The sequence below is a fragment of the Antennarius striatus genome, chromosome 17 (assembly GCF_040054535.1).
Source record: "Antennarius striatus isolate MH-2024 chromosome 17, ASM4005453v1, whole genome shotgun sequence".
In the NCBI taxonomy this organism is placed as follows: Eukaryota; Metazoa; Chordata; class Actinopteri; order Lophiiformes; family Antennariidae; genus Antennarius; species Antennarius striatus.
Genome location: NC_090792.1, coordinates 3,344,860 through 3,368,558, shown reverse-complemented (window position 1 = coordinate 3,368,558; position 23,699 = coordinate 3,344,860). Strand labels below are relative to the sequence as shown.

Here is a 23,699-nt window from a genome sequence, read left to right as displayed (position 1 = left end):
TATAATTTTTAAATTTTTTCAATTTTAATTTTATTATTATTATTTTTTTATTTATAAGATCATTTCCATGTAAAACAGCAGCGTGAAAACAGTTGGGTGAAGCAGCTGTCATGTAAACAGCACCATATGTGCCTCAAATTGCAATTATAAACGTATTTTTACATCACTTGTCCCAATTCCTGTCACTGCATTTGAGCGTCAGACATGAGGTGAAGGCAGCTCCTTCGTGTGTTGATCAAACCCAGAGACTTCTCTACGTGGATTCATCCCGGTGATAAGACTCATCCCAATGACGAGTCCATCCCGGCGTCCCACATCAGACAGGAACCCCAGAGACACGCCGGAGCGACACGTGCTCCGGATGCCCAGGAAGGGTTGGAAACATCTTTCAAACACATTTCACTTCTTGACTCAGTTTGGGGGAATGTGTGGAGGGCTGCTGGTTGGTCAGGAGGGTTGGGGTGGGGGGTGGGGGTGGCGGTTATGCGTTTTGAGCCCCTGAGGGTTTACTCCACTGTGGGAAGCTCAGCCCACTGAATGGATGGAGATCATTCTTTGGGTGGTGTATGCATGCCTGGCATTCCACGGCTGTGACATGTGTGTGTGAGTGTGTGTGTGTGTGTGTGTGTGTGTGTGTGTGTGTGTGTGTGTGTGTGTGTGTGTGTGTGTGTGTGTGTGTGTGTGTGTGTGTGTGTGTGGAGGGGGTCATTCTGCGTGCCATCTGATTGGTGGAAGCAGTGACAGAAAAGAGAGAGAGACATACGGAGCCGTAAAGAGATTCCTCCGAACAACACAGGACTTCAATGAGAGGAAATAATAAATTCCACTTAATGAAGTCCAGTAAAGACAAGCAGACACAGCGGCATTTTGTTAACATGGGTTCATCCGTGGGATAAATGAGGGCCTTGTTGTTGGGAAAGAAGGGATGATTTGAGTCAGGTTGCCAAATTTAAGGCAAATAACTTGTAAATGAGGCAGCTGGCAGAGATAGAATGCACGTCTGAACCCCCCTCCCTCTGTTGGAATCAGTCCACTGGCTCCCACAACCCACCAGAGAAACATGTGACCCCCGGTGTCTCTGGATCACCAGAGGAAACCATCAAGCCTTGGAGTCTGAAACAAATGCAATGTCATTGCTGTGATGGTGGGATTTGCTTGTCTGGATAGGAGATTTTCTGACAGACGGATTTGATTTGTTGTCTCTGTTTCTGGGATGGCGACAGAACAGGATCTCCAAAAGGACGCTGGCCATGAGGGACATACAGTATGTAAGAGCTGAGTCCTGGACAGCTGGGCCCGTCGCTCACAAGGCGATGAGGATCATTAATGAATTCCTTATCGCTCTTTCAAACAGCAACGATGAATAGAAGACAAATGATGTGAGCAACAGGAAGTCATTCAGGCTGTGGATCGGTCACAATTTCAACAGACGTTGATCCAGAAGCTACTTTTAAGACATTTTTAGCTGATTTTGTTAAAATGAGCTAAAAATGTCAACTGGAGAGGTGTTGGTTCACCTCCTGAGCACTGCCGTGTTGCTCTTGAGCAAGCCATCGAGCATCGAACCCCACAAGCAGCTCCTAGTGTCCTGCATCCACATCTACAAGCCTTGTGTTTGTGTGTGTGTGTTTGTGTGTTTGTGTGTGTGTGTGTGTGTGTGTGTGTGTGTGTGTGTGTGTGTGTGTGTGTGTGTGTGTGTGTGTGTTATACGCGGATTGTAAATTAATGAAGTTCATTAACTACTGGCTGATTCTTCTTATATCCATGTGTTTCACACTAACTCACCATCATACGTCACACCCTCATCCTGTTCTACTCTCCGATCCTTCGTCTGAGGATCTCAATGTCGCCACTCAAAAACAGGACAGTAACAGACCCCAGTGACACCTTTATAACAATCATAACGAACAATTTTCTAACCCTTTCGGCTTTTCCCTTCAGGGGTCGCCATGGTGAATCAGTTGCCTTCATCTAGCCCTGTCCTTTGAATCCTCTTCTCTCACACCAACTACCTTCATGTCCTCTTTCACTACATCCATAAACCTCCTCTTTGGTCTTCCTCTAGGCCTCCTGCCTGGCAGTTCAAAACTCAGCATCCTTCTACCAATATATTCACTATCTCTCCTCTGGACATGTCCAAACCATCTCAGTCTGGCCTCTCTGACTTTATCTCCAGAACCTCTAACATGTGCTGTCCCTCTGATGTACTCATTCCTGATCCTATCCTTCCTGGTCACTCCCAGAGAGAACCTCAGCATCTTCATCTCTGCTACCTCCAGCTCTGTCTCCTGTCTTTTCCTCAGTGACACTGTCTCTAGACCAAACAACAGCGCTGGTCTCACCACAGTTTTGTACACCTTTCCTTTCATTTTAGCTGAAACTCTTCTATCACACATCACACCTGACACTTTACTCCATCCATTCCATCCTTCCTATACATGCTTCTTCAACTCTTTTCCACACTCTCCATTGCTCTGGACTGTTGACCCTAAGTACTTAAAATCCTCCACCTTCTTGATCTCTCTTCCCTGTAACCTAAAGACTCAACCGTCCCACCTTCAAGATGCTGTGCAAAACGAGAAAAAGTGGTTGTGTAGGTGAATTAGTGACAAATTATCTATAAATAATAAGGTCAGAACGATCAATGAATGGATCCCCAGTATATGCAGTCAAAATATGATTACTTCTACAGCATTGTATCGCTGTGTCAAACATATTTCTAAGATCAGGGAGCACTTTAGTCAAACATGAGGCTCATTGCTCACATCGGTTGATTTTAACTCATTCACGGTGTCTGTGATCCTCTCTGAAGGCATTTTTTAAAAACATATTTCGCTCTAACCTGACAATTATTTTTCAAGTAAGGTGTCATAATTCATCAGTTTGGAGCAACAAGTCCTGAGTGTCTAAATACAGAAAGTTTTCATAGATGTCCAGACTGTCTTACTTATCCTCCAGTAGACAGCGGACTGATGCGTGAACCGTGCGGGTGAAGGCAGCCCGCACCCCGCCTGCTGATTGGACGGAGCACCGCCGCCACGCCCATGGGCGGAGACTCCGGTCGATTTTTGAGGCGCGGTTGAAATAGTGAACAGTCCTGTCGCCGACATTCTTTAATTTGAGCCCAACCACCGAGGGGTCCGCGTTCGTAGAAGGACGAGCTGCCCGTGTCTGAACCTTACCAGGGAGAAGGATTTTTTTTTCACCACTTTTTTGGGGGTAAAAAAAATCTCAACCCATCCCAGAGCTGGATTTTTAAAATCTCAAAAACTCTTCCAGGTTTTTGTTTTTCAATTTTCTTTTTTTTTTTTTAGTTCAAATCAACTTAAAAGGAGAAAAAAAAAATGGGAGCCCAGTTTTCCAAGGGTGGAGTAGCTGTTGAGGGGAAAGCCGTCGCCGACCCCGCTGCTGCCAAGGCGAACGGCCAGGTGAGTAAAAACGGGGAGCCACATGGGCCCCCCAACGCCCACTGGCACCGCGGGTGACACGGCGGGACTCCAGCATGTTGCCCTCTCATTCTTTTCGGTATTTATGTTCATCACATGCATGTAGGCAATTGGATCGACGCCCGAACAGGTTGTCTAGAACCCCGCCGAGCGCGCAACAGCCCCAGCCTTTTGTTAAAGCCCGTCTGCTGCTCGCACTGGGGGGGCGAACGCTGACGCGCGTTTTGCCGCAAGGATGGCAGATTCTAGCTGAAATATGTGTTAGGATCGTGTTTTCTGTCATGAGTTGGTCGCACTCGATGGAGACGGTCCGTTTTTTTGTGGTCGAACAAAAAAAAAAAGTGAGGCTGGAGGATGCGAATGCGCTCGGATGGAGGCGCATGTTTGCAGACGCGACGCAGACAGGTTGATGCCCCGCTGCTCAGGGCTGCTCAACATGCACGGGTTTGTCCACATCCACATGGACTGGGACTCCAGAGCACTCTAAAGGTACAAAACGTGTCATTTGGTGAATGAAATCCAATGCATGGATGCTTAGGCGTGTTTAACTTAAGTTGTTGGATTTAACAGCGATTTATAGACAATTTTATTCTCATTTCTCAATCTCCGGAGTCATCGATCATTAACTGATCGTGTCTTTGTCTCGGTATAACCACGCTGAGCGGTGGTGGATGTGCTGAAACCAGGTTTCATGGGGATTCCTTTGTTCCAAAACTCGCCGGCTGTGTTGACCTTCTGACGCAGCTCTACTGCCCCCTAGCGGCCACTCGAGGTCACGCAAACAGCTGTTCAACCCCTCCCAACCACAGCTTTCCTCAAGTCTACCATGGATTAACTGTTTGGAGTAAATAAATTAATGCTAATCTGTCATGCTGTGATCTCTTTAGATATATTTGGAATATTAGGACACATTTCATTTATGTTTTTTTGTTCCATTTCCAGAGGCGATGTGTTTTTTCTGACCCAGTTTGATTATTTTGATCCCTGACTAATGAGTCGTCCTCTCTGCAGGAGAACGGCCACGTCAAAACCAACGGAGACGTGTCGGCCAAACCCGAAGGGGAGGTGGCCGCGGCAGATGGGAACGGAACCGCTGAGCCGGCCAAGGAAGGCGAGGCCAGCGTTGGGGACGCCATCGAGCCGGCTCCAGCGGCCGAGGGCGAGGCCGTCAAGGCAGAGGGCGAGGCCGCCAAGGATGGCAAAAAGAAGAAGAAGTTCTCCCTGAAGAACTCCTTCAAGTTCAAGGGCATCTCCCTGAAAAAAAGCAAGAAGGGCAGCGAGGAGGCCAAAGAGGAGGCCACCTCCCCGACGGCCGAGGACAAGCCGGAGGAGAACGGCCACGCAGCCAAGGAGACCAAAGAGGAGACGCCGGCCGCTGAGGCCAAAGAGGGCGAGGCTGCCGAAGCCGCCGCACCTGCAGGAGAGACCAAGGCGGAGGCGGAGGCCCCACCCACAGAGGCTGCTCCTGCCGAGGAGGCCGCCGCCGCCCCCGCCGAGGACACGACACCCGCAGCCTCTGAGGGCGAGGCCAAAGCAGAGTGACTGGCCCCCCCCCCGCCAAGGCACCGGACTGATTTTCCAAGATTAAAGTATATAAATATATATGAGAGACTCGTGCCACGTTCTTAAAAGTTCTAAACAAAACTACAATAGAAGACAAAGGATATATCACGTTTGCTGATTCCACCACCAATTCACTGCCTTTTTATTAGTTCTTCGACAGACGGCATCTTACCGGGCCCTCTCGTGATGAAAGTGTAGGCTTGTGTCGCCCCCTCTTGGTACACACAGATCGGCGCGTGGCGAAGGTAACAGGATTGGATGTGGAGCGAATCAGGAATACTGACTTATTTTCCCCAGTTCATGGAGAAGCATCCTTTTTTAACAGCGTGGCAGCCCTATAACATTTTATTTTTCTTTCTCTCGTCTTTTTTTTGGGGGGGGATTTTAAAAATTGTTACCATTCTGGAGCGGGCAGACCATCCCCTTCACTCGAAATGACTGTTATATGGACACATAAACCTTTCAAATGATCTTATTAATTTTTAGTATTCTACATTCCTATGTTTTACCCCCAAATTTCAAGTATTTTGTCATGTACAGTATAGACGAGTGAAAACTGAGGAGGGGAAGAAGAAATGGAACAACGTCTTTGTTTGTGCATTTTGATTCTTTTTCTGGCTAAAACCACATTTGAGCTTCTTGAGTACTGCAGTGTTCACATTTCAGAGTTTATGATGCAGGGGTTGGGATTGTGTACAAAATGTGAGCTTTTTATCTGCAATCTGTCTCTGTAAATATGTTTTGGCCAATATTCTTGGTTCTCTTTATTTTGCTATCGTTTGAAGATGTTGATGGTTTTATTGTAACTTTTAATAAGAGTAAATAAATGTTCGACCCCTCCGTCAGTGTGTTGCCTTTGATTTACTAGAACCAACTCTCAGCAGCAGTTGGCAAGTTGGGTCCATTGATTGGCTCAGACACATGAAGCATAGATACTGCAACTAAAAAAAAAAATTAAGGGGTACATTTTATTCAAACCACCTCAAGTCAGCTCCAATTTTCTGTTTAATTAAGGAGGCTATATCTGCCAATTTTTAACAAATACATTTACCTACTGATTTTATTTATAAGCTGTAGAAGTAAGGTAGTCCTCAACCTATGCACTAAAAGAGTTCTGAGAATGGTTCGTAAGTTGTATTTATTAAATTTCAATCTTTAATTGCCATTTGAGGTCATTTAAATGCCATTACTACACTATAAAACTAGTATTCACTAAGCTGCTCCAGAAATGATTACAGGACAAAAAAAACCCAAATAAGTAAAATACAGGTAGAGTATGTTTCAATTTAAGTCGTTCTCGATTATATGCCAGGTTTAAAAAAAACATTCGGATAAGTAAAAATCAAGTTTACATCATGCATCTGTACACACACACACACACACACACACACACACACACACACACACACACACACACACACACACACACACACACACACACACACATATACACCATGCATAAAAATACTACCTATACATAATGAAATATCATGTTTCAAATTTCAGTTTCATATTCATATTTTGGTGGACTGCTAATCCACTTTGCTCTGAATGCATTGGTTCAAGTTCAAACCTCATAGCTGAACAAAAATGCTTTGGAAAAATATAGCTAAGGTTCATGACACAGATATGTAGAAAGATGATACCATTACACAAAAATCTGTAGTCCAGTATCTATTTAGTATTCAACACGAATCAAAACAGCCATATTTGACCTGTGTGCTCTCCTTAAATTTACTCATCCTTGGCCCCCCAGTAGTCAAATTACTCCATAATAATATACATACATAATAATTGAATCTGGTGGAATGCAGCAAAAAAACTCCAATGGTAATGGGATTAAAAAATGTTACTTTAATAGAAGTTAATGAGACATTTTTTTGCCACAAAGGTGTCCAGAGAGAGTACCACAAAAACAAAAAATAATAACATGATCAAATCAACTTCACTGCTAATCTTTAACAGATTCAAGACTCTATCACCACAAAAGCACCATTTCCCTAACATATATTACATAGAAAGCACTTTTTTGTGCCTTTTTTTGTGATAGATAATCGCTCAAACATTTAAACTGGCATCTAAAGGGTTAAAAACCCAAACCGTAATGTTTGGTTGTTTTGGGCATGTTTAAAGTTGTTTAGGTGATTTTGGGAAAAATCTAGACAAGATATTGAAGCATAATGATTTAATAGCTTTTTTTGTTGTTTGCATGGGTACATTTCTACCACAAAGGTGTCCAGAGGTGTAAAATGCATAAATGTATAAATGGCATGTAAGAATAAAAGAAACTGGATTTAAAAATTGTCACTAGACACAAACAGTCAACAGTTCACAGTCAAAATGATCACCAAAGCTTTCTTTTAAGAAAAATGTATGTACATGTCCGTCATGCGCAGTGGCGGGCCATGCATTTCACACCTAGGCCTTCAGTGATGTTCTCCATAGTCAACCATGCATAAATACATCTCATAATACTGTGAATGGCTCCCACCGCTGCCAACAATGTAGTGTTCAGGACATTTATAACTTCTCTCAAATGGGACAAAAACCGGTGTCAGCTCTTCCTTTAATTGTCACTCACACAGAAGAACCAGCGGCCACACCTTTTATAGACATCAAAAAACCTACGTCACAGAACAAAACCTACTGAAATGACCATCATTTATGACGCCACAGCTAGAGAAACGAAATACAGACATACACTAACATAATACTAGATGTTGCATCACCTGTATAAAACAGGCTATTTTCTAGCAGGGACACAAGTCTCTTTGTGTATTTCCACTACAATCACACAGCTGCGCAAGTGCACATCATTTACACATATTGCAGAAGAGCAAGCTTTTTTTTTTTCATTTTTAGTATATTTGTCATTTTATTTCATTATAATTTATTTGATATAAATGAAATTAAATTACAAGAACATTAACTATGAAAACTTAGATAAATGAAAGGCTTGTACTCACCGAAATAGCTGTTCAACTGGCTTATTTAAAGACAAAATCCATTCTCCTTTCATTCTCCATTAGCTAGAACAGGTTAGCTAGCTCAGGTTAGCTAGAACAAATTGGCTAGTTCAGGTTAGCTTGTTCAGGTTAGCTAGAATAGGTTAGCTAGTTCAGGTGAGCTAGAACAGGTTTGCTAGAATAGGTTAGTTAGTTCAGGTTAGCTTGAACAGGTTAGCAAGAACAGGTTAGCTCATTCAGGGATCAGACCCTGTCTCACTAGAGTTTCTCTTCAAATGTGCGTCTGCATGGCTCCGCCTTCTCAGAGTGAGTATCCAATCACAGGACACGTACATGTCAGGTGAACGTGTTGCCAGCTAGAAGGTCTTAGTGTCGCCAACTCGTGATCTGATTGGCTATCGCATCTGTCTATTAACAATACAGTATATTTCTGTTCACTCACAGTGCAGGGAGACCTGCATTCTAGATTCTGAAGGTCCTGGGCAGATTTCATTCAACCTGGCAACACAAGCTAGCTGAATTCTGATTGGATAAAACCCCTCTAACCTAAAAATAGAACACTGGCCCAGTATTGGCCTATGTCATGTTATATCCAAATGTATATTTATATATTTAGTAGGGCTGTCAGTTTAACGTGTTAATTAGATTAATTAATTATGCTGCAAATTAACGCACTATAAAAATTAACACAATTAATCATGAGTGGCAAGTCAACGAGCAAGCATTTTAAATTTGACCCATTGAGTGACCCATAAGCTGCAGTGTGACGTCACTTCCTACCTACTAGTCAAAAGCAGGGTGACTGACAACAGAGATGGACGCGACACAGGAGAGCGAGGCAAGGCCAATCGGACCTTTGGGCGGAAAGTTTATTTATAAAAAGAACAAAGACGGGACTATCATCAAAAACGCAGTGATCTGCACCTTTTGTAAAAGAAAATTTTCATATCACCGAAGCAGCTCCAGCCTAACGTATCATTTAAATGCGAAACATGTCAAGGACAGTGTTGTCTGTTGTCAGTTCTTGTAGTTAGCTTACCCTTTTAAAGGAAATGCCTGCTGCCTTATTTAGAGGCATGTTCTACTATTCATTTTGAATTGCTGTATTGAGTCAGCTTTAGTATTCATTTTGATTGTCTGCTTATGTGCCTATTTGAGACTCAGCCTTATTTTATTTCTGAATTTTATATTTTATTTAACTGTATTTGTATTGCATTTTTGAGAAATGCACCTGGCCTCATTGGTTTGCTGATGTGCTTGGCCTTTTTTCTTTTGAATTTCATTTATAAAGCACACTTAACCAATAAAAATGTGGATTTCAAATCTTCTCTTATGGTGTGTTCTATTGATTAGTCATGCACTACAATTTTGTAGTGTCCTAGAATTCAAATTCTTTATTTGGGGGCCTTTAGCAGATTTGAAATTAAAATGTGATTAATTAGATCAATTAATCACAAATCCTGTAATTAATTATATTAATTTTTTTAATCGCCTGACAGCATTAATATTCAGACATATATTTGAGTATATTAACTTAAGGAAAATGCATTAAAATATAATTAACTTTTATCATAAATATTATCACGATTTCTGGATATGTTAGACCAGTAGAGAAGGCCTTGCTGGCCCTGACCGCCCACCACTGATCATGCACCATATTTTATTTTCATCTTGATGACATGTTGAAGAATTGTGGTGTCACACATAATCAACAGGTGTATAAATTTTTAGGAAATGTTAACAATATTTACTTAATTGCTGGAACTTTATTCATTTAGTTTTATTATCATAGGGAATGATGCCATCCAGTGGTGGAAAAGGTAAGAAATATTTTCATTCGATACTGAAACCGGTGTCTACAAAGAGAGGGATGATTTTTTCTTTGTATGTGAACATGGCTTTTATTATTTTCTTTCATTTCATTCTTGTTAAGACCAATTACTGTATATGATAAAGCAATCACATGAATCTTCCCTTGCTTGTGAGTTTGTTGTTCATATTTATGTGTATGTAAACCCAACATACCTGTGGAGAAATCAATATTTCCCTCTGCAAATAAAGTCACACAGCTTGATTATCATTTGTATATTACTAGCAAGTAAATATTGTGTTAAAACAGTGAATAAAAACAAGTCCCAATCAGAATAACCAGGGTCAAATGGGAACAGAGAGCTTATGGGACGCTGGTCTGGATTGGCCTGTGTTTCTTGGGTGTGGTGAACACAGACTCAATGTATATCAATGACTCAAATCATATCAATGTCCCAGGTCACAGATCGTGACACTACCACCTCCATGTTAGACAGTTGGTATGAGGAATTCCGTATTTTGTTTACACCAAAAATGCCTCCTGTTTTGTTGTCCAAATAATTAAATTTTAGAGAAGAGGAAGAAGAAATATCCTTTATTAATCCTCTCAGGCTCGTTGGTCTAGGAGTATGATTCTCGCTTTGGGTGCAAGAGGTCCCGGGTTCAAATCCCAGACGAGCCCTGTGCTTCTCTTCATCCTAGGTATGACATTAAACTGCCAACTGGGAGCATGAGGCAGGGGACACTCCGCCAGTGCACCCTGGAATCTGATGGTTTTTTTCCAAATGCTTGTATAACGGAGTAAACCTTGGGTTTGGAAGCAGTCATATTCATTCATTCACGATCTTAATCATCTAATCTGCTGCCGTTCTGCCTTAAGGTTGTAATAAAATTACATCCAGAGGACCTGTTTTCCTCCTTGAACAGGTGTTTTCTTACAATTGATGGAAGAAGTCTTTCGACGCTGAGGTCAGTACTATTCAGCGCATCAAGCACCAAATTATAACTTCCAAACGTTTTCTTCATTTCTTTCAAAATGGCTCTATATAACTTAACACCATGGTTTGGGGTGAGTTTTCTTTCGTGTACTTCAATTTCAGCCCATGAAATATTAAAAAGGTGATTAATGATGTTCTCCTGGTTTGATGGGTATTTGTCCAGTTTGCGGTTTAGTTCCCAAACTACAGCACCACAGAGCATTCTGAAATATCTTCTGAATATTGCTGTAGTTCGATGCATTTCACTTGTTGGCACAGCGGTTGGAAGAATACCAATCACACGGTTTGCCGTTTCTTGACTGTAATGGTTTACCAGACTTTCCAGCCACCAATTCATCCGGACCATAAAAACCCAAGTCTTTTCTGAGACATTATCTGTTGACTCACAGAAGCAGTCATTCTCTGATGTGTCCATGCTGTCACTCGTAGCCTCGGTCCACGGATTGATTTCTCTAATGGCTTGAGTGAGTTTTAAAAAGTTAGTGCTAGTTTTGGCTAGAAACTTTTCAGGATTCTTTTTTTCGGATTCATTCCAACATTTTAACATACTCAGCACCAAGTCAGTCAAAAAAATTCTGTTATCTGTGTTAATCTTAAAATAATCTGTCATCTGATAAATTGATGCTTTGGCGAAGTATTCTGTAAAATGACATTTTAAGATGTTCTCAATGTGCGTTAAAGACAGCACTCTACTATGTTGTCCCATTAATATCCGAATATGTTCTTTCACAATCCTTTCAGAGGTATGAAAAACCTTCTGAGAGACTTCAGATTGAAACAATTTAGCTGATGTTTGTGAAAGGTTACTCAAAGTGGTGTGCATCACACCGTTAGGGTCCTTCCTGATTTCTCTGTATACATCTTGACATACAATCGCTGAGAAATCTTCGTCCACCTGCTTAATGTCAGGATATTTCTCATATATGTTGTACCGCATGCGTTGTCGTGGCTGACGTGGGGATTTGATAAAGTACTCCTTCAACATTTGACTAGCAAGATGGACCATGGAGGTCAGGATGCTCGGCATCGTAAAATAAGTCGGCTCCTTAGACTCTGACTTGACTGATAGGACAGAGTTGACTGTTTTCCTGATTTCGGTCTTCATGAGGTCCGTCAGATATTTAGAAACAATGTCTAGTCTTTGTTGGGGAATTTTGAAAGTTAGCCAAAAGCTCTTCATGATTTTATCCCCTACGATATACTCAACCTCGTCCTCTGACAAGGCTCCATATTTGTTCTTCAGCTCCCTTATAATGACAAAGGACATATTTGTGATTATTTCCAAAAGCAACTCTGCTAATATAAAGTCAAATCCAGCATCGTAGTGATTTTCTCTCGCTAGTCTCCACTGTTCCGTTGTTATCTGTTCAATGAACGTTTCAGTGAGATCACTAATGTAGTCAACACTTATGGCAGGCTCACGTTGTTTGTATCTGGTTTTCTTTTTCTTCTTCATTACACTGTTTGTGTTCTTCACAATTTTACCCCATTGGGAATCCATGTAAAGATCAAACGTACATATATAGTAAGATGAAAGGGGAGTAGATGAAAGATCAGTCTGGCTTTGAATCCGAGTCCTTCCCTAATCAAAGATTCAATATATCAATATTTAGAAATAAAAAAACTCCTGTTTTAACGTAATCATTTATTACTGACCCTAACCCTAGCTCTAACCTGAACCCTAACTCCTAATTTTACGTTATCATCCTAAGTTATTACATTTTCGTTCAGGACTTTTATTATGTTTATTGGCCAGTCATTATGTTGTTGGTCTATTAAAAAAACGTTATTACGTTATCGGCTGTTATGACAACATCAACATTTTTAGTTGCTTCAAGACTGCCCCCTTATTTTGAAACCTACAATTTGGTTTTAGTTATTCTCAATTTTCTTTAGCTACCCTTCAAATAGAGAACAATGGCAACTGAAATATTAAGTGTCACAAATAAAATGAAATAAAACTCCAAAAACATGCGCTACAGGTTAATTGGTCGGTCCCAAATTGACCGTAGGTGTGAGTGTGTGCGTGCGTGTTCGTCTGTGTCTATGTGTGGCTCTGCGGTGCACTGGCGTCGCACTCCGAGTGTCCCCCGCTTCACGCCCCAGTTGGCTGGGATAGGCTCCAGCACCCAGTGACCCGCGACAACTAAACAAGTGGAAAAGGAAGCTGAATGACAGAATGAATGAAATGAAATCATTCATTCCATTCATTCATTCATTCATTCATTCACGCCTTCTCAAAATGATCGCTAAATCCTTTTTCCATATACTGTATGCGATCAGACACAGAACACACTGTGTGACCATTTTGACCGATGCAAAGGCGGATACGAGCACTTTCTAATAATTACTGATAATTTCACGTTTTGCCCAAGCATATGCCACCACATCAAACTCTCTCATCCATCATGACCAAGGAGGAGAGTTTGAACATCAGTTGTTCAATCAGGCCAGAACAGGGCAAGGGGTGCTCGAGAGTTTTGCACAGAAACTTGCTTCTGCCCTGTGATAATTTACCTTTTGAGACACACCCAGACTTCGCTAAATAACAAAAGCAAACAGACAGGAAGAACTCAGCTTGTGACTCAAACTCAGGAATCTGATGAGAATAGTGGGAATAAATATGAACTGCAATATGAGCCACTGCAGGCCACCACAGTACCAGCAGAGACACGAGACAGTTGATAACTTGGAAATGCATGTAGAACATAGGAACCTATGAGCAGAGAGAACTGAAACGTCAGCTCTTGTTGCACCACCATCACGGCTTCCTGGAGGAAACCAGCTGGAGGAGTCGAATGTAATTAATAATAATAGCTCCTAATTGCTGTGCTAATGACATTTTGTCACACTACATTCACTGTAAGATCTGTGGCACAATGACCACATTTAATTAAATGATTTAAATACACCTTAGAACTCCCATATCATGGGTCTGTTAGCAAGTTGACTCACAGGAGCAAGAAAGACTTGGTTAAATAATGCTTCATTATTCATCATTAGGGCGGCACGGTGGAGCAGTGGTTAGCGCTGCTGCCTCACAATCCGGCGGATCCGGGTTCGAGTCCCACTCTGTTGTCCAATGATTGTAGGGTCAACAGTTCGAATCCGTCACTCAACCCTTGGGCAGCTGTGACTACACATGTAGTTTACCATCAGCAGGTATGAATGAGGAGTGAGTGAACAATGGATCCACTGTAAAAGTGATCTTGAGTGCCTAGAAATGTGTTATATGAATCTAATCCATTATTGTTATTCATGATAGCTAAAGAAACATGCTGTACTCAGGGGCCCCTGTCAGCTTGTGGTGACAGAAATACCGTCTGGCCCCTGATTGTGAAACCTACCCTTTGTAATCTTTAGTGATTGGTCATGGTTTTAGTTTTTTCTCAGTTTTCTTTAGTAGTTCAACTAGATTTCAATTAGTTAACAATGGCGACTGAAATATTAACTGTCATGCTCTGAAGGCTTTGGTTGAAATCCAAACCTCATAACTGACAAAGTTGAAGTGGGTTGAGAAAATGATGGAATGAATGAATGAATGCTTAAAATTGTGTAAAATTGCATGAAGTAGTGAGGAGTTAATTTTTGAAATACTGTACACATGCGCAGTGGTGTCACAGTTGATCCCTGTGGTAGTAAAAGGGTTAATCAATTGAACTACCTTTGATGGACAATGGCTTGGGCGTTTAGTTTTGTTATCAATTAGTGCTGCCATCTAGTGGTCAAAATATATGAACTACAAGTAGTCCTCAAGATACAAACATCAGACTTCCGGACAATAACAGCACGCCTCCATATCTGATAATAACTCCTCCTTCCTCCTCTTCCTTCACTCCAAAGGTAAGTTATAAGTACGGTATTTTATTCTGTTTTTTGTATATGTTGTTTTTATGTCCTATAATTTCTGATTTTAGTGTAGGAATTGCACTTAAATGACCTCAAATGACAATCATAGATTCATCCACCTGGTCACACAGGTGGCGTTGCCGTGCAAAACAAATTATTTAGTTATATTTAATTTACAGCTACACCCTCCTCTCGTGCCACACAAACCCAACATACCTGTGGATAAATCATTGTTCCCTTCTGCAAATAAAGACACACATTTGTATTTTACTGCCAATTAAATATAATATTAAAACAGTCAATTAAAACAGGTCCCAATCAGTTATAACACAACATAAAGATAATTCACCTGATTCTTAATTAACACAGACAGTTACTCTGTTTCTAGGGATTAAACCCGGTCAATTTAGCAAAATGACAGGTTTCAGGTTACTCAAAATACAAAATAAAAATGCAAAAACTGTAAACTGTAAACCTAAATTTTAAAACAAACTTTAAATTTGGATAATTCAGATAACCCAGCCTTCCAAGACATATAGCATTGATAGATGTGGGCATCTCTGGTCCTGGGCCCTTGAAGAACATCCTAGACTAAGATAACATCATCATCCTACATCTGCTGCTGGATGACACTGATATCCGCTGCGTTCTTTTCCCACCAGTCTTTTCCCTGTACATAAACAGCTACACCTTCAGTCACCAGTTTGACAACCTTCTGACGCCTGTGGCCACCACCCCCTCATTGGTCTCCGGTTGGGGATGAGACTGTTTGGTGACCTTGTGCAGCCAGAACATCCTGGTGCTGAGTGTGAAAGTGAAGACTGTTGGAAGAATCCAGCTCTTCCCTTCTCCCTAACTCCGTGTGACACTAGTCCAGTATGACTCCTGTTGTGCCTTGAATGTGACTTCACATCTGAAGTCACATTCAGATACACACTCCACATTCTCACACAACTATACATTATTTTTAAATTCTCTTGAATATTATTAAAAGATGCACAAATTTTTTTCTTTTCTGAACCACACAAATAAAAATGCTATAAACAGTGTTGAAGATAAAGAGGACTCCATCCTACCATAAACGAATTATCTTGTGCTGTGTTGTGTTCTTTTTTCTTACAATGACATTAATGTTCATCAATGTTCGACTCCATTTTTGTGTAACAGAGACATTGTTTCTTTGTATATTCAGAATCAATATACATATATTGTGGTATCCAGACATGGAAGTACTCCAGTAGTCTTCTTTAAATGTACAACATACAGCTGCCAGTGTTGGTCATCGTTCCAACACACAGTCATAAATATCCAGCTGTGTCAGTCTCAGGATTAGTCCTTTTACCTGTTCAATGACTTCAGCTGTTAATTTAAATTTTCTATGTGCCTCCTATGAACATGAGTCCAGGTTTAGTGGCTTCTGAGTCCTAGAGGGCTGTAGTTACGGAGCCCTCCTTGATCTTCTCCCTCCTGGTTAGACTCCGCTGGTTGTCGTCCAGTGTCGGGTCCACCCAGTGATACTGGGACCTCGGTGGGGCCATCTCTGTTAGTTCGTGCTGCTCAGCAAACAGGATCCTCTCATTTTCATGGCGGACCCGAAGCAGTTTGGCGATGCGCTTACCAATGAGATAGAGCATCTCTAAGATGCACATGAAGATGCAAAGTGCGCTGGAAACCACCATGAACAGCATGAAGATCTTCTTCTCTGTTGGACGACTGATGAAGCAATCGACCGTGTTGGGGCATGGATCCAGTGAGCACTTGGACAACCTGGTAGAAAAGAGCAGGTTAGAAAATCAGCAAACAGATGATGTTTAAAAAAATTGATGTTTCTGTGTAGAAATGGTCAGAGCTTTACTTTGGCAGGTCATATCCATCGTATATCCTGAAGAGGATGTAAAGAAACGCCGCATCAAATCCAGCTTTGAAGACCAGACTCAGCAGGTACGTCCACCACAGCCCTCCTCTCTTCTTGCCGGGGTTGGCGTACAGGTGAGAGCCGTGGTGTGATGCTGTATATTTTGCATCCTTCCCTTCGCGGAATTTAACATGAGCCACCACTATCAGAGACGGGCAGGTGACAAAAATCAGCTGCAACGCCCACAGACGGATGTGGGAGATGGGGAAGATGTGGTCATAGCAGATGTTGGTACATCCAGGCTGGAAGACAAAGCAGAACATTTGAGAACATGTTTGAGTTTCTGTAGTGAAATGTGACATACAGTGGTACCTCGACTTACGAATGTCTCAATGTACGAAATTTTCTGCTTACGAAACGCCTCAACAGGAAAATATTGCCTCTAGTTACGAAAGAAATGTCGACTTACGAAAGGTAAAAATACAGTATGGACTGATACTCGCAGCTCCCAAAGGTTCCTGAACACAACATTGAAATAGCTGCTCTGCCATTGGCTATTATAAATTCATTTTCAATAATATGTGGTTAATATGAATCTATTTAAGCTTAAAAAAATTAATTTGTAAGCTATCTATCCCAGCGGAATTATGGGTGAGAGACAGGGAGAACAGTACTCGGACGCGCCGCCAGTGCATAGCGGAGCCTATTTATTGTGCATTAACATGATATGTGCTTTTACCGGTTTACTGGTCATTTTACAATTCCAGTATTTGTGGCAGACAGGCGTTAAATCGAGTAAAATCACAAAAACTCACAAAAATGTTTTTGTATTTTTATTTTTTTTTATTTTTTTTTAAGCCGAAGTATTATGAAGAATGATAATAACTCAAAACTATGGAAGCCAAAGTTTACCTGTAATCATTTTTAGCTTTATTTCCATTCAGATTATGATTCAACTTTAATCGTTAGATTGCCTACCTCTAATCTTATGTTGCACATGCCAAAACATTACCTTATCAGGCTGATTATTTAGTCACATGGGTTTACTTTGAGTCAACCGACCATCCAACCAACCAACCATCCAATTCACATGATAAGTATGGTAATCATTAACCCATTAAAACTCATTAATATTGTGAGTGTGGTGCTTATTGTTGTCTCCAGTAGAAGTACAGTAGCAGTAATAGTGCAGACAAACCGGTGTTGCTGGTCTCTTACCTGTCGAGTGTTACACACGAAGTCCTTGCTCTCGTCACCCCAAACCCTCTGCGCTGCCACCACAAACACCAGCACGCGAAACACAAACACCATGGACAGCCAGATCCTTCCGAATGCAGTGGAGTATTTATTGACTCCACTCAACAGACTCTCCAGCCCCGACCAGTTCATGTCTGCTGCTGCACTGGCCCGGTGACATCAACAAGGCTGCCCTGTGAAAGTCAGGCCGGCAGGAAAGATATTAGTTTCCACAATCATAAAAAACAATCATAACACCTTCTGGTCACCTTCTAAATGGGATTATTTCTGTGTGATTAAATAAACTTCATAGATTTTGTGATAATGTGGATGTTAGTAACTAATTTCATCTACACAGAGCAGACTGACAGGTTTTGTCATGTGTTCAGGAGGTAGACACTCTCTCTTATTTATCAGAAGCTAACAATTACACACACACACACATACACACACGCACACAAGCATACAAATTGGGAGAGGATGATGCACAAAGGCACTTCTGCAGTGCTCAGGAAGTGAACTGGCTCCTCTCACACTCCATATTTTCGGTCCACTCTGCTGTTGAACCGGCGACTCTGCCAACCCCAAGCCAAGACCCAGTGGACTGAGCTACTGCCAAAACATTTTGATTAAATTCTTGATCTGACGCTAGTGTGCCCGACGAGAGTCAATGACCTTTTTTTTTCTTTTTCTACATTGAACCATTTGAACTCCTGGTGTGTCTGGAATTCACCTGAAGTTTTAGTTTCATAATTGTGAGTCACTGGTAATCCCCATTGTTATTTTCCTACATGTATGTGGTGTAGATGGTTTTCTAAATCAATCCCATCTAGAAGGCAAACAATTCATTAATCCACTATCATAGAATGGTTATCTGACACGGACATAAGCACAGAAAGAGAAGGATTCAAGGGTGCGTCATCAGGGATGACAAAAGTACACACAATGTTTACTAAAGAAGTACAGTACTCTGATAAAAGTGAAATACAAGTCTATCATTTCTACCTGCTGTTTCTGTGCAAATCTAACTGAAACACATCATATAATTATATAAACATAAAAATTATGAAGTTGATTTCAACCTAGATTCAACTCTACTGAAGGACAGAGGCAAAGTTCACTGCCTGGACAAAAGAAGAAGTCGACACCTGGATTTAACTAAGCAAATAGGTGACACATCCTGTGGTCTGTTTGAGTAGGGCCAAATCATTGGCCTTCGTCAAGCAGAGAAAACAGATTGAATAAACTACTAAAAATGGATTAAGAACTGTCCAAGCCATTATTAAAAGCTGAAAAAACAACAGTAGAACTCAGGGCTATGTTTAAAAGTTAAGTACAGTATGCAGTTCCACACACACAATGTGACGGTAGCTGAAGGAATCGGGACTGAACAGCTATGTAGTCTTAACAAAACCACTAATTATTGAGACCGACTGGGGAAAAAAGTCTTCAGCCTGCTAGGGAGCATAAAGATTGGACTGTGGAGCAATGGAAGAAGTTTGTGTAGTTTGAATCCAGATTCAGCCTGTTCCTTAGTGATGGGGGCATCAGGGTAAGAAGACCAGCAGAAGAAACGATGCACCCATCATGCCTAGTGCCTACTGCACCAGCCTGTGGGGGCAGTGTTGTGATCTGGGTCTGCTGCAGTTGGTCAGGTATGAGGTCAGTGGACTACCGGCAGTAACTCAGTCCACTAAGACTTGGACTGGGAGCCGGAGGGTTGCCAATACAAGACCCATGTGGGCCAAAATATTTAGAGTGTGCCCTTGAGCAAGGCACAGTTCCCTTAGAACAGGGGTATCAAACTCATTTTCAGGGAGGGCCACGTCAGCATAATGGCTGTCCTCAAAGGGCCAGATGTAACTAATAAATGTAACTCAATGTAATGCAGAATAAATGTAACTACTCCTTGATGTTAAATAACTCTGAATGTATTATTTATTCAAGCTACAAACAGTACAGTTACAGGGCTTAGTTACTGCAATTACTGGGAAATGTTGTTTTTGGTCAGAGCACACTTTTGACCTATCTCTCCATATAAAAAGATGTGGCGGGCCACATTTGGCCCCCGGACCTTGAGTTTGACACAGCTGCTCATGGTGCTCCCCATGTCAGAGCTGCCCACCATCTAGATAGATAGGTAGATAGATAGATATACTTTATCCCAAACTGGGAAATATATATATATATATATATATATATATATATATATATATATATATATATATATATATATATATATATATATATATATACATACGTGTGTGAATATTTGGAACGGAATAAAAGTAATTTCCCTACGGAGATTATCAAAGGACTATTAAAGAATTTATTTATTTACTGTATTTACCTGAATGACCAGGTTATTCCATCAATGGATTATTTTATGTTCCCTGATGACATAGGTGTATTCCAAGATGTCAATGTCAGGATTCAACAGGCTCAAATTGTGAGATATTATTTTCACACATGGATTGGACACCACAGAGTCCAGACCTGAACACCATTGAGAATCTTTGGGATGTGCTGGAGATGATTTCAGACTCTACCATCATCAATGCAAGATCTTGATGAAGAAATAATGCATCACTGGATGGAAATAAATCTTGTGACATTGCAGGAGCTTAGGGAAACAATGCCACAGTGAATGTGCCCCATAATGAAAGCTAAAGGCGGTCCAACAAAATACTTAGAGTGTGTGACCTTTTATTTTCTGGTAGGGACCTTTTTTTCTTTGGCCAGGTTGTGTATTTCTACTTCACTACTTTCCAACTCTACATTAAGTCATTGTATATGTAGGTAATATAGCACTCATGATTTGCGGTATATTACCTACCACAAATCATAAGTGGTAGGTAATATGCCTACCACTCATACTCATTGAACTTTCTAGTGTTATTGTAGGCAAATACAACAGCAGATGTAGCTGGAGCTTAGATACACATGACATCAGGCTATGTTAAACTAAAATAAAGCTCATGATTGTGTGCTTCTTGTGTAACTAACCCAGACTGTATGCATAGACTCAGTCCTGGACGTTGTTAATTACATCCACGCAGCTGCTAAGCACCGCCGACATGTTTGTTTGCTGTTCATATGTCTGTCGCTGTCGAATGAGCCCAGCAGAAACCACAGCAGAAACCATGAACTGAGGTTCTTAAATGAAACCGTCGTGTGTCGTTCGTTTAGACTAAATACAACCCTCATGGCAGTTGTGTGTGGTTTCTGCATTTATGTTACTGAGATACTGTGTGTGTGTGCGTTTGTCTGAAATCAGTCCAAGGTTTACTTAATATTCATGTCTTCCAAAAACTGACAGGAAAACTGATAGGAATACTATATTTTAACTTCTAAAACACATTAATGATATACGCAGTGCAGAAAGTGAATGTATGGATGGATACATTTTGTATTTCTCTATGATTTTCATGTAAGCCTTCGCTTTGCTTGCTTTAGTTGAAAGCCAAACATGGCCTTAATCACACCGTGTCATAAAAGTCATGTGACAGTTTCTGTGCAAGGGGAATGAAACTGAAACGATCAAGTCACTTGTAGCCCTGTTTCCCACCACATTACTGGGCATAGACGTAAATGAAACCATATGGAAAACCCGTTCATACTCCTCTGTGGTGCCTGGAGCAGAGCAGGACCACACTGTTTAGGAACCAGTAAAATATTTAGATTTAACAAAAAAGGAGTGGCTCAGCACTGAGGAATTTTTGCCGTTAACATTTTAAACTCAATGTTAACTCCGTTGCCTCTGGGATTCTCTCAATACACTCATCACCATTTGGATTTGTGGTGAGACTGTATTTCTCTTTCACTGAGCTTTTCTGAAACAGCAGATCTGGTCCAGTAAAAAGTCACCCGGCCACTTCAAGCCACCTTTGCTTCCCTGATGACGACCTTTCTTTGTGTTATTTTACATTAATACCTAGGCAGGGATGTTTGTCTAAAGTATGTTAAGTTTAAAGTAATCTATATTAGTATTATGAAGTGACAAATTCAGCTGCAGATGTGCCTTATAGCGTAAACCCTGATGTTCAGCGAACTTTTGCATTACAGGAAGTCATTAAATCACCAGTTGCTGATGGTCTAAAATATATCACATATATATCAGATCAACATGTGGAAACGTTTTCTACACTGTAACAGGATTACTTTCCATGATGATTTGTGTATGTTGTATCCAGACTTTATATGAACACCACATTTTAGCTATTATTGTGTCTTCGTAATGATTGCTCAATATCCTACCTAACTAGAGGTTTGAGTCTGAGTCACACCAGAAGGAAGTCATGTCCATTTCTTTTCTAAAATAATGAGGTTTTCCATTTGTTGATGTAAAAAAAAAACCCTACATCCATCTTATTTAAGGGTGGATAAGGTTAACACTGTAACTCAGCCTGTGTCCTACCCTGCTCTAACCTTTCATACCATACTACCATTAAACTTGTGCCATTAAACAAAAACAACCTTACCTGGTGATGAAAACCGGCTTGAACACCTAAACCCGGGAGGTCCTCGTCAGCAGGAGATTAAAACACACAACAGTAACGCTAAACGTATTCAGAGAATCACTAGTTTCAACTATTCAACTCCTTTTTCTCTCTATGTTTGCCTCTGCTCGAGCCCTTCCCTCAGAAATCCTGCCAGACCAGATTCAGCAGCTGCTACGTCATCACACACACAGGCTTTGCATGCCGTGTCTTGTCAATTGCGGGATACAGGGAGACTCCACTCCCTGCAAGCCATGTAACTTAACACCTGACAATGCATTCATAAATAGGTAAGGAAAAAGACTCCTATGCTTTGTTAAAGACATAGACTGGACATCCATTCGCAGCGCCCCAAATGCCTGTGGTGTCTTTCCATGGAGAAAGTCAGTCAGACGTAGAAACAGATACCACACCCTTTGGGTTATTACAGAGTAAGGAAAATGTGTTTCCTCAGTGAGCAATGTGTTTGCAACGCAGACAGACAAAGAGAACACAGCACATCAGTCGTAACAACTTTCAGCAACAATTTTAAGTCAAGGAAACTACATTGTGTTTGTGTTTTGAGTCACAAGGTAGACAAAACCATAAAAACACAAAATAGATTTGTATGACAGCTCACCTCTATTGTGGGAGGTGTCAATGTATTAGATCTATGTGAATGAAATAAATGAAGACAAAACCACAATATAAATAAGGTCCTTTGAAACTCTGTAAGAAACAGAAGCCTTACAGTGATGTTGATTTATTGTTTTAAATGTAGAAAATGCTGCCATGCCTGCAGGACAAGTATTAAGTTCTGAATCACCCAACAGACTGGAGCTACGTATTCCAATTTTTACCTGAAAGACCAACACGTAGAAATATTCACTACGAATTAGTAAAAGTCTTGGAATGAGATTATCATCTGCAAATACAGGATTCTCACTCATACATATAACAGACTGAAATCATTTGCTTAACACATTTGTCATACGATATACTGTATTTCTTTGAAGATACTTACACCTGACAGGATCATTCCACAGGTTCCTTGGTGAGTAAAAAGGGTGACTCAGTCACATACAAAGATGAGAAGAGGTTCATGATCATGAAATAGATCACACGACATGATAAAAGTTCATATGGATCCGGCTAAGAAGCATATTGTAAAACTGATGTTGTTAGTTACAGGTTTTAGACGTTGTCCCTTTCTGGAGTTGAGGTTACAATTAAAATTACATAACTGATACCAAATATCAACTGTGTGTGTGTGTGTGTGTGTGTGTGTGTGTGTGTGTGTGTGTGTGTGTGTGTGTGTGTGTGTGTGTGTGTGTGTGTGTGTGTGTGTGTGTGTTTGTGTGTGTGTGTGTGTGTGTGTGTGTGTGTCCGTGTGCGCGTGTGTGTGTGCGTGTGCGTGTGCGTGCACATCTTTTTGTTAATACTGGTAGAAGTGGACCTAATTTCTAACTTTTTGCAAGGAGCTTCACTAAAGAACTTTT

General features: G+C 41.0%; 2 protein-coding genes across 2 annotated transcripts; one reads left to right on the top strand and one right to left on the bottom strand.

Annotated features, from left to right (window-relative positions):
• Positions 1-3,095: 3,095 nt before the first annotated feature.
• Positions 3,096-5,849, top strand: marcksl1a (MARCKS-like 1a). Its single transcript, XM_068339300.1, has 3 exons — positions 3,096-3,219; positions 3,315-3,428; positions 4,458-5,849. The coding sequence occupies exons 2-3, from the start codon at positions 3,345-3,347 to the stop codon at positions 4,986-4,988; spliced, it is 615 nt and encodes a 204-aa protein (XP_068195401.1). The 5' UTR covers positions 3,096-3,219; positions 3,315-3,344; the 3' UTR covers positions 4,989-5,849.
• An 8,972-nt stretch (positions 5,850-14,821) lies between these two features.
• Positions 14,822-22,516, bottom strand: gjb9a (gap junction protein beta 9a). Its single transcript, XM_068338677.1, has 4 exons — positions 22,204-22,516; positions 17,705-17,916; positions 16,487-16,788; positions 14,822-16,398 (listed from the first exon to the last, which is right to left on the bottom strand). The coding sequence occupies exons 2-4, from the start codon at positions 17,873-17,875 to the stop codon at positions 16,056-16,058; spliced, it is 816 nt and encodes a 271-aa protein (XP_068194778.1). The 5' UTR covers positions 17,876-17,916; positions 22,204-22,516; the 3' UTR covers positions 14,822-16,055.
• Between the last annotated feature and the right edge of the window lie 1,183 nt (positions 22,517-23,699).

Coding starts and splice junctions, on each gene's coding strand:
- marcksl1a (XM_068339300.1), top strand. CDS start 3,345: ATGGGAGCCCAGTTTTCCAAGGGTGGAGTAGCTGTTGAGGGGAAAGCC. Junction 3,429..4,457: donor CTGCCAAGGCGAACGGCCAG/GTGAGTAAAAAC, acceptor TCCTCTCTGCAG/GAGAACGGCCACGTCAAAAC.
- gjb9a (XM_068338677.1), bottom strand. CDS start 17,875: ATGAACTGGTCGGGGCTGGAGAGTCTGTTGAGTGGAGTCAATAAATAC. Junction 16,789..17,704: donor TCGTGTGTAACACTCGACAG/GTAAGAGACCAG, acceptor TTTGTCTTCCAG/CCTGGATGTACCAACATCTG. Junction 16,399..16,486: donor GATGGATATGACCTGCCAAA/GTAAAGCTCTGA, acceptor CTTTTCTACCAG/GTTGTCCAAGTGCTCACTGG.